The sequence below is a fragment of the Sinohyriopsis cumingii genome, chromosome 5, assembly GCF_028554795.1.
Source record: "Sinohyriopsis cumingii isolate HCF-2022 chromosome 5, ASM2855479v2, whole genome shotgun sequence".
Classification (NCBI taxonomy): domain Eukaryota; kingdom Metazoa; phylum Mollusca; class Bivalvia; order Unionida; family Unionidae; genus Sinohyriopsis; species Sinohyriopsis cumingii.
The window spans coordinates 31,100,492-31,117,877 of record NC_142965.1 but is presented as its reverse complement, the minus strand read 5'-3'; the positions used below and the strand labels follow the sequence as shown (position 1 = coordinate 31,117,877).

The window sequence follows — 17,386 nt, the reverse complement described above, 5'->3', positions numbered from 1 at the left end:
TAGGTATTAATCTAGATACCAAATTTGTTGCTTTCATGTAAACTTGTAAAATATTGCCATAACCTCTCTGAAAACGTTTGAATTCAACAGAATGTAGCCTTTTGATATTCTATATGAATCGTACAAAATCAAAGTATTTGTATTTGTTTCCTTAATTGTCTTCATATCTCACAGGTCTAATAACTTTTGTAAAGTCTGACTGGTCCAGGAATTGTTACAGTAATTGAAAGATTGAGAAAACTGGAATTCGAAGTAATTGAAATTTCTCACTGCTAACACCGCACTATTCCAAAGATTGGTATGGCCCGGTTCTCTTAATGTCATACAGTGTAATATGTACATTTAACAAAAGCATTATGTGATAGAGAAATCTGGAAACGTGATCCTTGCCAGACTAAATACACGTAACGGGAGATAAGGGCACTATCTGGAGTCTACAAGACCGAAGCTGTCTGAAATTGACAAACTCATACAATCCCCTGGTCTTCCGGAATCTAGGACAAGGTATAAATTTTATTTATTTATTTATTTATATTGTAATCTGTCTATGATATACTCATTCCCCTTTATGGAAATGCATGCACATGTACATGGTTCGAATCAAAGATATATTGAAAATATGCCATTTTATGAGAAAGTCAGTCACAACATAAATGTAGCTAACGAAATTGAATGAATTGAAAAGCTGAAAGATATATGTATGCGACGAATGATCTAATATATTAAAAAACTGATAGGATTGTATTGAATAATAACAAAAAGTGCTATGAAAAACGCGCATGGATACATAAATTGTCATAAAAAATTTCTGTTTCCAATTTTCCCTGCATTTTTCCTTGTGACAATTGCTCTAAATGATACATGTATTTGTTTTTTGTTTTTTGAAAAATTGCCAAAGGACTACTTTTACTAGAATGACTAATAAGCACGTGTCCAATATATCTAATTATACCATTCTATCATGGAAATATAGATACAAGTTTAATTTATAAAACGCACATCCATTTCAATTATCGTGCTTATATGTTTCAGCCTATGTAGGTTATGTTTTAATTTTTCAATTTGAAATAGCCTCTGATGCATCAATTTGCATAGATGGAAAGATGAAAATACGACAGATGGATTACTCTTTATGAGTGCAATTTAATCAACTGGAAATTACAAAATTGGTTTTTCTTTCTTCTTTTCACAGTTCCAGATCTTTCCACTGCAACATGAGACTTCTTTTACCCGTTCTATGTTTATTTCTGTTAACAAAGTGTTATGCTGATGTCTTTGATGACACAAGAAAGTCGGTGGAGACCCTTTTACTGCATTATGTGCAGATCCTAAAGGACCATCTAAATCAGGGGGTGAAACAAGGGTCACAGATACTACACCGATTCGGCTTGGGAACAGCACTGAATGTGGAGAAATGTATGTAAAACTTTCTACAATATTTTGTAAATGTGAGTCATACATTAGTACCTTCCACATGTGTTATCCTGCAATATTGAAAGAAACAATGAAGTAGCACTGTGATAGTAGCACTATCATCATCATCATCATCATCATCATCATCAACAACAACAACAACAACAACAACAACATCAATAATAATAATAATAATAATAATAATAAACAAATTTTCCAAATTCCAACGCTTTTTGTTACATGATGAAAAAATATCTAGAGCTCTACTAGTATGCATGGTTTATATGCCAATCTAACGTACGAATTATTTTTGCTAACACTAAAGCAAATGGGAACGAATTAAGAACTTGATCCCTAACGACGTCAAGGTCTATGTCAATGAATTAATGGACTGATCCATCATGACATAAAGGTATATGTCAATGAATTAATGGACTGATCCATCATGACATAAAGGTCTATGTCAGTGAATTGTATTCCTGATCACTCATATTATTAGTGTCTATAGGAATAAAGGTCCACGATGGGAATGAATTGATGGACTAATCCATCATGATATTAAGGTCGATGGAAATGAATAAATGGCCTGACACCTCTTGACATTAAGGTATAGTGGAATGAGTTAATCGCCACGTCCATCATGACATTATGGTCTATTGAAATGAATAAATGGCTTATCCATCATGACATTAAGGTCTATGGGAATGGATTAATGGCCTGATCCATCATGACATTAAGGTCTATGGGAATGAATAAATGGCCTGATCCATCATGATATTAAGGTCTATGGGAATGGATTAATGGCCTGATCCATCATGACATTAAGGTCTATGGGAATGGATTAATAGCTTTATCCCTCACGATATAAGATTAAACTGTTGCTGTTAATCAGACATGAGTTTTGAGTGGGTATCATAATGAGGGCACCTATGCCGGGGGTCGGGGAGGTAGAGGAAGGGGAAGGGAAAGGAAAGGAAGAGAAGGGAAAGGAAGTTAAAAAAATATAATGTACTTTTCAATTTGACCATTGGTTTCCAGATCCGAATATGAAAATTTGGAGGACAAAGAACCAGTTTGATCTCGAATTGTATTTTATTTATTACAGTTTTCCTCCAGAATGGCCCAAGCCGCAAAAGTACCAGGTAAAACTGTCATATCATATCTTTTTCTGTAATATGAAGCTCCAAAGATGATAATTGTTTAAGCGTTCTAGTTATAATGTAGTATAATAATAATTAATGTAGATAGCCCCACACACCCATGCCGTTTTACACTTTAAAGTAGCATAATGAAAATCTTAACTAGTATTATCCTAATTGCTCTAGATGCATACCTTTTTTGTGAAGTAGTATACTAAGTGTTCTCGATTCACGCCTCATTGTGAAGTACTATAGTGCTTACTTTAGATACACGCCCCCATTGTGAAGTAGTAAAATAATTTTATTCGATTCACGCCCTCTTTGTGAAGTACTATAGTGCTTACTTTAGATACACGCCCCCATTGTGAAGTAGAAAAAAATTATATTCTATTCACGCCGTCATTGTGAAGTACTAAAGTGCTTACTTTAGATACACGCCCCCCCCCCCCAATGAAGTAGCGTAATAATTTCTTAGGGCTCACTCCCCAAGTGTAAAGTAGTATAATAATATAATAATTGCTCTAGATGCACGCCCCCTTCTACAGCAGTAAAAAGAGAAAATAGACAAGACAACAAAGTAACCTATCTCATGAATGGAACCGTAATGTATTAAATAAATACATTATTTGTTTAAATATAGGTGCGTGTTTGTGCGTGTTTCAAAATGAAGGTCGACATGGGGGCCCGCACATAGGGATTAAGGGAGGCCCTTTCCCACCAACGGATTTCCCAGCTAAATATGTCTTTGTCTACATTCTTAAAACTTAATAGCTTACCATTGCATGTCCCCACCCACTGTAGGTCGCTGTTTTGAAGATTACGCTATTGTTTTATCAAACTAATGATAAATCAAGAAATTTAATATCAAATTGTAACTGTGCACTTTTGCCCATATCGGAATTATAATTTTTGGTTGTAAAAAACGAACCAAACAAACATACATGCAGATGACATGTATGTAAATTTATTTGGTTTATACGTTGAATAAACTAGGTTTCCACGTCGAATACACTTCAAATCAACCGGTTTGCGTTTATCTGTGGTTTTTTTTTTTTTTTTTATCTCAGAAGTCGTGACACATTATCGCTTACCATTATAATGATTTTACATCAACACAATTGTATAGGCAATGCTAAAATAAAAAATGAAAACTTTCAAACACGATAATGTGGCCTACTAATCCCTACAAATAATGACAACACTAAAATAAGACATCAGCATTTACAAGCGCATCTTCTGAGCGCAACCGCAGCAAAAATGTGAAAGCGGTGGTGAGAAAACAAAATAATAACAACATTACATTTGTGTACATCGTAAATAATGACAAAATCTACCTTTTCATAACTTCAAGAGTTTTCCGAGAGTTTAAATATTTCAGGAGTTTAACATAAAATATACACTGTCATTATCTAGAGATAAGCCAAATTTGTTTACATGTTTGAATAGGATACAAGTTTGCGCACATATTGTTCTGTTAAAAAGTAGCAAACGAGAAGATGAAAGTGCAAATTTGTTAGATTCTAACATTAATAATGATTTAATGCAATATTAAGACAGGATGCAGATTGACGGATCACATGTAATATTGATAAAGAAGCAATACGTTTGAACGCAGGATGGTTAAAACAAGGAAGCAAAAGATTGGTATAAGTTAAATTTTGGTATACGTAAATATACAGATTTGTATCGACTAAATTTACACTACAACCTGTGCAACACTAATAAATGTTATTTGGTCAATTTACAGTGATCCAACATAAGCAGAGATAGTATTTATGGGCAACACAGACTTAAAATATCACAAATTGATCCAGTCATTGAAGCAACAGAATCAACCATAGGAGTGGCTAAATGTTATATAAATTTCAAATCATTAATACAACTTTAAAAGATTGAAAAAATGGAAATTGTTGAAAGACATGTACCTGTTTAGACGGTCGTCCTCTAGGTTTGTTGATAAAACCTAAATCAACTAAATGTGATTAAGTCATCTTTACCAGGATTCTGACAATCAAATTCCCAAGACAAAGATCAATCAATCGAAGTAACAGATAAAATTAAACGTAAGACAAAAAGAACATAGACTTGAAAATTGAAAGAAATCTTAACCGAACAATCATCTTTCGCGTTGCATGATGAAGCAAGAGAGAAAAATGCCATACAAGAGTATATTTTATAGTGAAGTAGATGACCAGTGGAAGGCAGAAATGTCTGACACGCAAGCGTATGAAAGATTAAATAATAGATATAAATAAGTCTTGATAGTGCTGCTTTACAATTTCTTAAAATACGCTTGAGATGAGACATTTAAAATTAGATCTCAATTTTTAAAGAGCAAAAGTCGTAAAAATACAGTCGAAGAAGAAACAGAATTCTACACAAAAAAACTTAAGAAATGTCTGGAAAATGAAAACACATTTCTCAGCTTCATCAAACGAAATGAAATCTGTTGTGAACATATTTTTTATATACAGAACTCTGATCATGAAAGACGTTAACTCCAAATAAAAACAGAAAAATATGTTGAAGTTCTTCTAAAGCTAATAGATAGCTACAAGAACAAAAGTAATACTATATTAATAGGCATGTCGCCAGTTGAAACAAGCAAAGGACAAATAGATCAGAGTTTGCTTACTTGACAACTGATTCATTTAAAAAAGATAGATGAAACCGAACTTCGATATTCAAAACACTTCGACATAGAAAACACTTTCGGAAAGTGTTAACATTACCGAGGAAATATTAAACACAATTTTAGGTGATCCTTTACAAACTGAGAGACTTGAATGGGGAGGATGAAGAGGACATATATTACTTACAAGAGTTATCTCTATACAACGCACAAAATGGCATATACAAAGTTTTGACCAAAATAATACAAACTCGAAAGTATAGACTAGTAAATTAGATACGCTTTGATGAATATTGCCATTGAAATAAGTGGCAAGTCTGGAAGCGGTAAGTATCAGTAAGTATTGAAAAGGTCATCAGAGAAAAATGTAACAATGGGACTGAAATCAGCACTGTGTCCTATCAAAGTAATAAATGAAGTTATAGAAAAATTAAAAAAGGGAAATCATCGAAACATATGAAGTTGCTTCCAAATTCATGTACATATTGGTTGATATATCAATTTCAAAGATTACAAGGTACTCTGTGAAACTTTCAGCAACAACAACAAAGCAGAAAAAATAAACAAAAAACAATGCATTCATGCCATTAGAATCAAGGAGACATTTAAAGTTCTTTCTGATTTTAATTAAAATTAATATAGCAAGTTCATCACAATGTTTACAATTTTCCTGGATAAACCTACACTATATAGAAAGTCAATGCGTATATACAACATTCATTCGGAAAGAAATATTACAAAAAATCGCTTAAAATGGGAACAAAGTTGAAACCTGAGTGAGGAAGTCAAATCCATTACACTACTCCTTTTATAGTGTATATTTTGAAGATATGATGTTTGCAGAACTTTCATTTGTCATCTGCGTGTGATTTTAATAAAACTACACAAATAATGGTACAGTCGATATTCGAGAATAAGTCATGTTGGAGACAACTAGTAAAGAGTATGCAATCATGCAGAATGCACGTGTGCGATGCATAAATCAAACTGCACAAATAAATAGCACAGTCGATATCGGAGATAAAATCATGTTGGAGATGACTTGTAACCAGTATGCGATCACGCAGAATGCATGATACAAATGTTACAGATACAACAGAGAAAATATTATATAAAAATATTTTGAAAAAAAACAAATATAAAATACCATATATTACAAGTGTGTCAAATAAAAGAAATAAAAATTATGTTAAGGATGAAGAAATGAAACGATGTGAGAGAGATGGGGAGAGAGGGAGTCTAAAGAACTGCATGCAAATGTGGGAAGAGCACGATATAGAAAATATGTGTTTAGATAAACACATTCAGTGCACATTAATTTTGTAACTCTGATAATAGACTTTCTGATTTAAAGTAAATAATAAATTATCCTTGCCCTGATTTCAGTTTAATTGTCTGGCTAATCCAAACATTGCATAAATGTTTAAGGAGATGAAGAATTGCTACTAAATCTGCATTTAACATACACAAATTATTCTATATATTTGATAATTACACTTTAAAATTTGACAGTGATGTCTCATTGTACAGACAAATACCACACAGTATTTTGGTAAAATCAACTCAGCTTGACAGTGTGGATAGTGACCGTTGTTTGCAAAATTTAGCTTTTTGATTTGAGATTTCAGTCTTACAGATTTTGATGTCTGAGTATACTTTTGACGTTTATTTCCAGCTGCGCAAACTGCTGTCTAAATGTGAAATACCTTTATCTGCAGGAACAAGCTTTTAAATGTAACCTTGACATTGACGTAAACAATTTAATTTGATTTGCAAAATGCCTTAGTTTATCCTCTAAATGACTGGTGATGCATCATGGGCACGAAAGGGTTAGTATTTTACCTTGACAGTACTTGGTTCCGATGCAACTTAATTTTGTTGGGTGTGGCGTGGGGGAATATAAGACTTGTTGAACAAGGTTACCAGTCAAGCGAATACATTAAAGTTAATTTTCAACAAGACATATCAGATTCAAGAGACCATTTGACTATACTGTCTGTAGTGATGTATCGTTTTAATTTAGTGATATACTTGCGAACATGGGTAGTATTTTGTGGATACAACACTAACTCAAAATCCCACTGGTATGTTTAAACTTGGATCAAACTCCATCATCATACTGATGTATTAAGACCATTCCAAACCTTTATAGATAATCATGGGCAGTAAGACACAAAATTGTAGAGGACAAAAAAACCAAAAAAAAACAAACAAAAAAAACAAAAAAAACAATTGAGCAAAAGATATGTATACATTAAGGGCTTCAAGATTCCGGAGATAATGGTCCATTCGTCAAATTTGTTGATACGAGGGAATATGTCAATTTATAATTATAAACAACAAAGATATATTGTAAAATAAACAACTATTCACTTATGTTGGTACTAGTAGTATGCAGGATCTGTTGTAGCTTTCGTTTTCCAATAATTGATGAATTTTTAATCTTCATTCATAATGAGTTCACATCTTCGATAACAAAAAATACAAATAGGAAACCAATAGGATGCCAACACAAATAAAACTAACATGTTCAGCAAGGAAAAAAGGACCCTGTTATACCGTTGAAAAGGTTCAGCTTATCATATTACCTTCCAGATAATGTTGCTACTCTTTATTCGAATAATTCAAGCAAATATCATACTAATATTATTGCTCCTTTTTAACTTTGTCAAGGAACGAATCATCTTTGTTCATGATGAAACGTTAAGTCTTGCACCACCAGTTATAATACCTCTAATAGTACTAGCAGTAAACATTGCAATTGTTCATATTGCAATAACCAATTGCAGTCGATATAATAGCTATTGTAACACCTGTTACGAATCTATGATCTTAAACTAAGTATCAGAGAGACGCAAAATCAACTAGTTTTGTAAAACGTAAGAAATAGTTTAATTTTTTAAGTCATATAATGAAAATGTAATAGGAACTTACATCATCGTGAATTAAATCCGAGATAATCCTAAAGCGTTATATCACAAGTCCCAAAAAGAGTGTTCTGAATGAATTCCAGGTCTCGAATGTGCTCATCGATCAATATCCTTGAATATGTTGAAGTACCAGTAGTCATGATGTATCACAATGCCATTGTTCAAAACTCCTTTGAATCAATTTACAATAATCCCATAATAATATTATAGTCCAAAGCGAATGAGCACTTTGTAATTCTAATGAATACTCAGAACAATCGATTCCTCTCATATGTGATCTAAAGAAAAGAAAACAAGAACACTATTAGGAGATAGGAACTAGGAATCGAACAACTGTTCAACTTCGTCCTTATATACATCTCCACGAATCAAAGTCACAATTCAACAGTATATGACTTCTGTTGCAACACATAAAACCTGACTTATTTATCCCATGGGAAATTACCTCAGAGAGATTCATTATATATTACACAAATTAAAATAAAAAAGCTATAGATTATTGCAATCTACAGTCATGTACGAAATGTTAAAGACGCGATAAAGATATTTATAACATACCCTTTTATTTCAACAGCTTTTTCAGCAATCATAATTTGACTTTGAACTTTGAATTGATTTCTTTATCATTTAAATCCGTCTGTGCAAGATGTTTAGCTGATTGCAATTCATCGACAGAGTTTTTAAGTTACGAATAGTTTATTATGGCAACAGTTTCAGGTATTATGGGCGTAGCGGCAGCTGAACTGGGTGTTGCAGAAAGATCTACTGGCGTATTTGATCAATTGGCTTTCATTGGATTTGGTACATATCATTTAGATTTGTTGCAAACGTTTTCAGAGAAAAGTTGATATTCACTAAAGTATTAAAACACGAACTATATTTATATTTGCAATTAGAACACTGAACAACATCGACGACATGATAAGCAGTGTGTGTGTGTGTGTGTGTGTGTGTGTGTGTGTGTGTGTGATATTAGGATTTTGACGTAGCTTTAACAATCTTTGTAATATCCCTGCGATGTCACAAATGTGGCAGTCTATAGTGATGTCTTGCACTGGGGTACCATACCGCAGACACGAAGCATCATGTCCCACTTAGTCACATTATCGTGACACCAGGCTGACCAGTCCTAACACTAACCTCTTAATGTTGAGCGCCTGGCGAGGCAGCTGTTAGTTTCATTTTTATAAGTCTTTGTTATGACAACCGAGGTTGACACTCTAACTACTTAGGCCACCGGAGCGGTCGATAAGCAATGCAAAAAGAGACAATGAAATCAGTCACATTGGGTTCGTTTGGTTGAACGAGTACAACAGGTACACATAGATTTTAAAAATGCAATCAGAAAGGAAATGCTTGGATCAATGACAAAGAGCAATGATCGCAATCCTTTCGCAGGAAGGAAAGAAATTATAGAGAAAATCTTCTGACACATGGCTTGGTTACTCGGTACTTAAACCATCTAGAGGATGCTTTTGATCTTCGTTCAATAACGCAGCAAAATGCTAAACTAGCTTTCTAAATATTCCCTACCTAGGTGTTGACATATCTGAATAGCACGACTAACCACCCTCGGGTGGATGCCGCGTGTTTGCAACAGATCTTTACTGCACTTTGTGATCAGACTTGGGTTCCCTTAGTGACGAGCAACCGTACTCTATTTATGTGTGACGTTTCCATTCTTGTTGCTACAATGTGGTGCGGCTTCTTGTGCATACGTCCCACATAAGACTAGGGTAACCCTGGAGTGCTTCTAGCTTCCTAAGGTACTTTGTTGATAACTTTGGCTGACGTGTATCAGCCTATCGTTTTCATTGTTGTCATTGTGTCACGTGATTCTTGTGCATGAAATAAAAATAAAACCATCTCCTCCTGCAATCTTGCTGATTTGCTACAGAGCTGTTTCATGCGTTAACGTAGCAATCGTGTTACATGTCCTTATGTATTAGCTTTTGTGTTTTCTTGGTATGCTTGATATTGTTGCATAAAGTTTAAACCCATCTTAAAGTAACTCGCAAAGCTTTAATTTATTCTGACTACAGGGCGTATTTTAACACTGATCTGCTTGTAGTCTGTAGTGAGCTCTATAGACAGCTGGTGAGTCTGAGTTGTATGGACATCGAATATGTCGATCTGTAATCCTATATGTTACATTTAGGGCAATTGGTCTCAGTTATTAACACTTGAAAAAAAAATTATGAAGTTTTACTTGTATACTAAGAAATGACTTTTGATTACCTTTAAACAAATTACATAATAGTCATTGTTCGCTTTAAAAGGTTTTATGATTTATCACCTCCATTTAGTATAGTAAGAATTAAATAGCTCGATAGTAGGACTGTGCCAGTAAAAAACATTTTCTTTACCATTAGTGCGGTCCTTACGTGAGTGTGCTGATTTATTACAGATTTGGGAGCTTTTGTCACAGCTTTATTGTATTCCTATACTGCGAGTGGGTTGCTGTTCAAATATTATATCGTTTTGCTATCTGCCAAAAGTGATTAAAAAGATTAAATAGAACGTTATTTATCTATAAAATATTTGTAATAAACTGCAAAAATTTCCATTTTGTTTGGATACAGATATTTCAATTAATCGGCAGTTCAAGAAAGTCCTCAAATGGAGCGATTTAATATTGAAAATGTTTTTTAAATACAAAAGTTTGTAAAATTGTCATCCGAAGGTGCAGTCTTCTTTTTCTAAACCTAATATATCTAGGGGGACACTGGACCAGATCAAGGCGAGAATGAACGAGATTTTGGCTATAAATAAAGATTTAATAGCAGCGGTTCAGGAAGAGGCATACAAAAACCTACAAAACATCGCCAAGGACTCCAGTAGTGTAGTATCTGGGTCAAAGACCAAAGAAGAGCTACATCAAAGAATAGAAAACACCATAAGTAAGTTTTGGGAATGTCACGTTAATTCTCTCTCTCTCTCTCTCTCTCTCTCTCTCTCTCTCTCTCTCTCTCTTGTCAGGCTATAATTGCATTTAATTGTGTTGCAACTATCCTTAATAAATTATGTCATGTGATTAGGCTCAACATTGCCATGTGTTGTTACTATCACCTACAACATCACGATGTATTCTTTTAGTAGTAGTAGTAGTATTATCTCCAGTATCAGGACAATTCATGCTGGATTGATTTGTAACTTTAGTCATATTAATTGCACTTGCTACCCAAGTACATTTTATTCTGCGTTTAAAATCAACTTTTCTGATGGCGTTTTCTAAATAATGCATGTATTTAGTAATTGATCGTGTGAGAAAATTTATCACACATTGTGTGACAAACTTTAAGAAAGCCTTTGGGAATGATTTTCAACCCATTGACTTTAACTCCTCATTCGTGCTCGTCAAAAGTTAACAAACAACAATCCTAGATTGATCCCTATAATGTTATTATTATTATTATTATTATTATTATTATTATTTTACAAAACAGATGGTCACGCCATGCTGCAGGATGCTATTGGAAGAAAGCTGTCAACGGAGCTGTTAGATTTGTTGCTACCCGAGAGGGAACAAACGGGGCTGTCCCATTTAGGAGCTAGTTCTCTTAGGAATTATACTAAAAACCATATCCACACAATTGTACAGAAACTGAAACAGGTTATTACTGGTTATTACAGGTTATTACTAGTTATTGTATATTTGCATATAAGGTTATTACTTGTTATTGGATAATTGCATATAAGTTTTTTATTGTTTGTGCACATCATGTTATTACATTACAATGTTATACTTACAATTTAAGTCATAATTCCAACCGTTAAATTTACATCACGATTTTATATTTACAAACCATGTCATACTTCCAGGGGTTAAAGGTATCCATATCATTCTTGCGAAATTTGTTCTACGAATTCCTAGCCACTCTTTCACTTGGCATTTTCATATTTAGGTCAGGCGTCCTCTGGCAAATAATCATATTTTCAATTAATTTTAAAGATATATGCTATATCCTCTTATCTTACATCAGTTTATGGATTACTTTAGCCGGTACGTCCCACTCCGATTTACCAGATATAAAAACAGTCCAAATTCAGTTTTCTCAGTAAGAAATGATGACACACTTCCCCTTGTTCGCTGTCAGATCTTTACGTAGGACAGTGGAGATCTGTTTTTAATCAGATTGAGTCTTGGGCTCGGCCAACGTGGGTACGGGAGAAAGCCTGCCATACTTTTTTTCTTCAGACAATACAATGACTAGTTCATATTTTCTGTGGTCGCCTTATATATTTAATCCTGGGAGGGATTTTTGTTTCTTTCCTTGCGAAGTTCAGTAACCCCCACTGATTACCTGCCTTGGATGATTTTCTACTCCTTTTAAATCTATTTTCTCAGCATATCTTGTTTGATTTATTTTTCTTCCTCGTTTTTTCTATTTGTATTTTTGTTTCTGTTCTTTTCTTTTTAGCCGCTTGAAATGCTTGCTTAATTTGTATTGTTATATTTTTATGGGAAAAGACTTATCTAATGTTGTGAGAAATTGTAACCCGACTCCTTTAGCTTACTTTAGCAAATAAAACATGTCTAAACTGTATTTCCAACAGTTAAGAAAGTCAACTTTGTTTTAATTAACTTGCTGTACTAATAGCTATAACCTTAGATGGAACATACAGGGGAGGAGGGGGAGAGAGGGATGGGAGAGGAAGAAAATGCGGACACAATAAAATGGAGGAAATAATCGAACTTGGATGCGTTGCCACTGACCCTTGTAACTGATACATGGATAGGAACTAACAGTAGATGGCTGTGTGAGGAAAATGCTCTCATGTGTAATTCTTGTGACGACTGGAAGAAATGCTGCTCATTAGCTCGTTACACCTTTCAAACATGTACAGATCTTCTCTACCTAACTTTACGTTATGCAAATATTGCAAACGGCACAAGGCCAGAAATTGTAGCAAAACTCCAAGTATGGTGAAATCTATTTCACCAATAACCCTCAATAACTCACTTGCTACCTTGCAACGTTAGAGATTTCTTTATAATTTTATCACGACATGAAATTGCCATATATAATTTAATAAAATCGATAAAATTATAAAATATATAAAATTATATTTTGTAAAGTAAAGTACAAAAAAAATGTTAAACTGTTGAAAAGGGCCTGAATCAAACTTTGAAACTAAAATTAACTCCCTTTGTGCACAACAAGGTCAAAATCAAATATACATAACAGTGTTCTATATGCGACAGACACACATATTCCTTCTTAGATTTTTGCTGTACAACTTTGTTGGGCAAACGGCATCACAAAAACTTCCTCCTTCTCAGAATGGTTTTCAATTTTCTCTTCCTTCTTTCTTCTGTTTTGAATCCTTTGCTTATAGATTTCTTAGAATGGTTTTCAATTTTCTCTTCCTTCTTTCTTCTGTTTTGAATCCTTTGCTTAAAGATTTCTTCCCGTCATGCAAACATGTATGGGTCAATAATGTCTCTTGGCTTTTGTGCTTAGTTGTTTCTTCTAATTAAAAGCCCTTTTCAAATTAATTCTTCTTTTATGATTTTCAAGCATTTCTCAATTTATTTTGCGTGTTGTTGATATGTCCAAGAAGTTATCATATTGTAATAAATTTGGATTATGCGCCATTTAGTATAGAACTCTCAATTTTAAGAATTTGTTAGATTTTCTTGATTACTTGTTTGATTATGGGAAGTCTGTGTTGGGGAAATAGTCCTCAGTCCGAATAATTAGCCGATTGATATGGACAAAAGTAGCAGAATGCAGTGTTGGTGAGATTTCATGACATCTTGGTTTAGTTTCATAGTGAGTTCAGGTCAGAGCCGCATAAGTTGGCCTTTTAGCCGAGTAGTCCCTATTAAAATCTAATTGTGTGGATTGATTCTGTATCTCAATGTTAAGTGTTTATGACAGGGACTGATACATTGTACAGTGGAATAAATGAGAAGGGACTGTTCCGTTATCTGGAGACGTCTTTCTTATTGTTGCAATGATGGTAAATATGGTGCAGGGTTACAGGCGAAATGAGGCTTAAAATCATGATTTGACTGACGTAGCGTAGAGTAGGAAAGACAGTTCCCTGTATTTGGTGTCTGAGTTGTATAATTTCACAGCGTGAAATACATCACTACGTTACGGAAATGAAAAACGGAGAAACCATGCAGTTGTGAGGTTGGCATGCAATTATTAAGTTGGGATGTAAATGTGTATGTTTTATATCTGTGGTCATGTCTTTATTAGAGGATAATTATATATAGTCTTGACGCATTGTAATTTTCAGTAGACAACGATTGTTGTCGCGAAGTCCTTGGAAGTAAGAAGAAAACAAGTTACTCCTAATAGGATTCATCCCAGGGTTGAAATCGCTTGGTAAAGAGGACCGCTTGACTTATTACAATATAGTTTGGATCTCTACCTGATATAACCGAGAATTGTATAAATGTGCAATGAGTTTACCAATATTGCACTAATGTGGGCCAACATGATAATATATTAGACAGACTATTGTGATTTAGGGGTTGTCAGAATTCCACAAACTGTATAGAGGATCCAGAACTTCACGCTTGCTAAAATCTGTTATTGAACAATATATTTGTGGAAACCTATATACGTTGAATTGCGTGAAAATTCTAAATCTAAAACAACAGAAAGAAAGAGAAGAAAAAATATGTGTGTATGATATCTGAATCGAGAAAAGAAGCTGTTTTTACACATATCAGTCTCTAGTACCTGTACTAGTGTAAAATCTTTGATCTATTATATAGCAATTTAAGCCTATTTTCACCGTAATTTATTATTATAACCTTGCTCTATTTGTAATAACCGTCATAACCAATATTTGTAGAAACTAATTAGTGATGCTTCTCAGAAAAAAAGAAGAATTATTTGAGTTGATTCCCTCTCTTACTTGGATTTTACGTTCGAGATTACACCTTTCTTATTTAATGACGTTCACACTGATAAAGTGACAAGGAACAAAAGAAATTGCCATCGATGACACTTGACACGGTAACATACATGCAGAAAATAATGTCAGTAGGAAAGGTTCAAACAATTTATATGCAATGGATTTAAGTTTAAACTTTAGTTTCAATCACATTACAACAAAAAAGAATTTGGAACTGACTGATCCAATTATTAGGTGCTTTCGCCTTGACAGCTATGGGGGCCCCGAGTGGCCGAGTGGTCTAAAGCGCTGTCCGTTACGGATCACTGCCATCTCACCTTTGTCTGCGTGGGTTCGAGTCTAGGATTCGGCTAATGTGGGCATGTGAGAAAGCTTGCCAGGAGCTTCTCGAGGGTCGGTGGTTCTTTTCAAGGATTTCCCGGGTTCTTCCTCCACCATTAATACTGGCCGCCATGTATAGCCTATCGTGTGCTGAAAAATGGCGTTAAACCCGACAACAACAACAACTTGACAGCTATGTCATTTTAATGACACTATCTGATATGAACGTTTTGTAATAAGTTTATATATGTCACTACACTGACGTTTTCTTGCAGCTTGCTGGAATTCACGCTGAGACCCTGAAGTCGATCATCCCAGAAATAGAGAAGACATTTGCCGAAGCTACCCATGGTGCAGCCGATCCTAGCACTATTTCATCTGTCATCAACAAATTCTCACAAACATTCCGTATGTAGTGCGTTATCAAAATGTATTATATATTCAGGCTTTTACTTTTGTATGTCCGTCTTAAAAAGGAAATCATGTAATATCTTTCTTCGTCCGACTCCCTGTCATTTTTACACGTCCGGTTCATAACTTGGTAACAGTTTGGAAGATAAATCTAGACGGCGTGTCGCATAGCCGCACCTCCCGCCACCGCCTCAGCGTCTAGGTCACATCAAGAAAAATTGCAATTCAGCATTTTGTCACCTTGTGCAGAGCACCTGTGCAAAACTGATACTATTTTAATGAAGCTTTAGTGATTTATATATCAGATAGCGATCGTGTATCGCAAACAATACACACCCCTACTGCCTCAAGGTGAAGGTCACGCAAGATAAACTATGTCACTCTCACTTCTATCATTTTTAGGAGCATAACTTTAAATCTCTCAATGAATTTTAATGAAACAGTTATTCATCATAACTATAGAGTGTGTCGCATACCATAGTCACGCACCCCCCACCCCACACCCCACCCCGCCTTGAGATCAAGGTCACGGCAGGGGAAAATACAAATCTGTGACAAAGATCTGGATGTAATTTTGGAACCAATGAAGATTAAACTTTACACTTTTATATGTTGCCTCAACAGTGTCTCGAGTATTAAGAGGTATCCCTCATACCCTCAAGGACAAAGGGTAAACAAGAGATAACGTAAGTCGGTTGGACCTGTTTTGTTTTAGTCCAGGCTGTCACGTTTGACCCCCTACACAGTCCACACTTTATCATACAATAATCAAGTAACTAGCTCCACGGTCAAGGTCATTATTAGGAAAATTAAGATGAACGTATCATGTGTCGATTAACGTATTCTCTTAGTATACTTTAGAATTATATCTGTTAAACTTCGTATTATTATGCAACTTTGTTTGCTGGCGTCAGTCAAGCTGCATATTCCGATAAAGTCCATGATTATGACATAAAGAGTATGATTTCTAGAAAAAATGAATGAATCTTTACTTACCTAGACCTATAAACCTGTCTCGATCACGAAGTTTTTATTCTTGTGCTTATAACGGATCATCTGTAATTTCCTGTTTGCTTACTTTTCCAGAATCGATCCTAAGCAGAGCTGGTGACGACATTCTTCACATGAATTAGGAGAGGAAATACTGATATAGGCGAAAATGTCTTGCTTTCAGCGCGTAATGGCAGGTCCAGATTTTTTTGTCATATAGAGTTTGTTGCATAAAGTGCAAAATTTATCTTTTTTAGTATCAATTTTTAACTCTACTATTCGAAATTGAAATGTGCATATGGAATAAGGATGCCCCTCCACAATGTCTTAAAATCAACGAAACGAACGATATAACCAAAGTGTGACGAACCGACAAAAAGGTAACTGTTTATGCCATATGTGCTCTATTGGAATGATCGGGAATACATGCATACGAATCTTAGGCAGTCGCCTCATTGGTGATGTGGCTTCGACATCAGCAACTGACTTATTTTTTAAGGCAAGTTGTGCTGGCAAGCTGTATATCTTTTTTTTATCCAGGAGTATTCAGTTTGAAAGCACTTTTTTATCATCATTTTTATGAATGTAACAAAAAATCTCATCGGTTAAGTCATAAAATATGACAATTTTCTGACATCTGACTGTTACAGTTTTGCGGCAAGTACTGCAGA

At 34.5% G+C, this 17,386-nt stretch overlaps 1 protein-coding gene across 1 annotated transcript; it reads left to right on the top strand.

Moving 5' to 3' along the window:
- The first annotated feature begins 366 nt into the window (after positions 1-366).
- On the top strand, positions 367-16,962 carry LOC149798877 (uncharacterized). Its single transcript, XM_089956985.1, has 7 exons — positions 367-504; positions 1,193-1,416; positions 2,519-2,555; positions 10,833-11,014; positions 11,561-11,727; positions 15,590-15,722; positions 16,812-16,962. Exons 2-7 carry the CDS (start codon positions 1,215-1,217, stop codon positions 16,856-16,858), a joined length of 768 nt encoding a protein of 255 aa, XP_089813111.1. The 5' UTR covers positions 367-504; positions 1,193-1,214; the 3' UTR covers positions 16,859-16,962.
- Positions 16,963-17,386: the final 424 nt, after the last annotated feature.